This window comes from Myotis davidii, unplaced genomic scaffold, assembly GCF_000327345.1.
Source record: "Myotis davidii unplaced genomic scaffold, ASM32734v1 scaffold399, whole genome shotgun sequence".
Lineage (NCBI taxonomy): Eukaryota > Metazoa > Chordata > Mammalia > Chiroptera > Vespertilionidae > Myotis > Myotis davidii.
Genome location: NW_006292094.1, coordinates 7316404 through 7317327, shown reverse-complemented (window position 1 = coordinate 7317327; position 924 = coordinate 7316404). Strand labels below are relative to the sequence as shown.

The 924-nt window shown below is 70.3% G+C and overlaps 1 protein-coding gene across 1 annotated transcript in view; it reads right to left on the bottom strand.

The window, feature by feature from the left end:
• The window catches only part of INTS1 (integrator complex subunit 1), a 50166-nt gene that overhangs the window by 40826 nt on the left and 8416 nt on the right, over positions 1-924 (bottom strand). Inside the window, exons 13-14 of the mRNA XM_015565161.1 lie at positions 643-720; positions 1-154 (exon numbers count right to left, since the gene is read on the bottom strand). Of these exons, the coding sequence (XP_015420647.1) occupies positions 1-154; positions 643-720 (232 nt within the window). The remainder of the gene's footprint in view (positions 155-642; positions 721-924) is intronic.

Here is a 924-nt window from a genome sequence, read left to right as displayed (position 1 = left end):
CGCCTGCACAGCCGCAGCTCGCTTCACCAGGTGGTCAGCCAGCTCCATGGCGTCCGCGGGGCCAAGTGGGAGCTCGCGGGACAGCCCGATGACCAGGATGCGCATCAGTGTGTCCTCCAGGATGGGCACCTCAGAGCACAGGCGGAGGAAGAAGCTGTGGGGGGAGCAGGGAGAGGCTGGGCTCGGGGGGCCAGCCAGACTGGCAGGTGGCCCCAGTGCCAAGTGTCAAAGGGGCCACAATCCCCTCTCCCGGCCCCTTGTTCCTGAGGCCTCTGGACACGGCCTGGCCTCCCAGGGAGGAGCGTGAGAAGGTGCCGGCCCTTCGGGGGCTCAGAGCGAGGGGCGGCCAGCAGAGCCTGCGAGCCCCCAAATGGACGGGGGTGTGTGTGGAGCGAGCTGCACCAGCAGCAGGGACTGGGGGGGGTGCACGGGGTGGGGGCGCTGGGCTCGGGGGAGGCAGAGCGGGACTGCCCAGGGGAGAAGGACGTGTGCGCAGCGGTTTGGAAGCCACCAGGGGTTGAGATGGGAGCCCCCGGCGGAGCTCCACCTCTGGGAGTGAAGGTGGCACAGGAGGCGGCGGCGGGGGCAGGGATGCGTGGACTCGTCCTGGAGCAGACCCCGCCCACCGGCACACACACTCACTTGCGGTCGCTCTCGGGCGGCCAGTTGTCCCACTTGTAGTAGGTCTCCGGCTGCTCGGTGAAGAGCACCTTGTGGAGGCTGCAGGGAGGCAGGCAGAGCCGCCTAAGGCCTGCGACACCCCACGCCTTCCCGAGAGCCGGCAGCAGCCCCGACAAGCAGCCCTGACAAGGCCCGCGGGCTGGCAGGTGGCAGGGGGTGGACATACCCCAACCCCGGGCACACGGGACCCCACCTCCGCCCCGCCGGAAGGTCTGCCCGAGGTCACAGCACAGGGCGACCCCG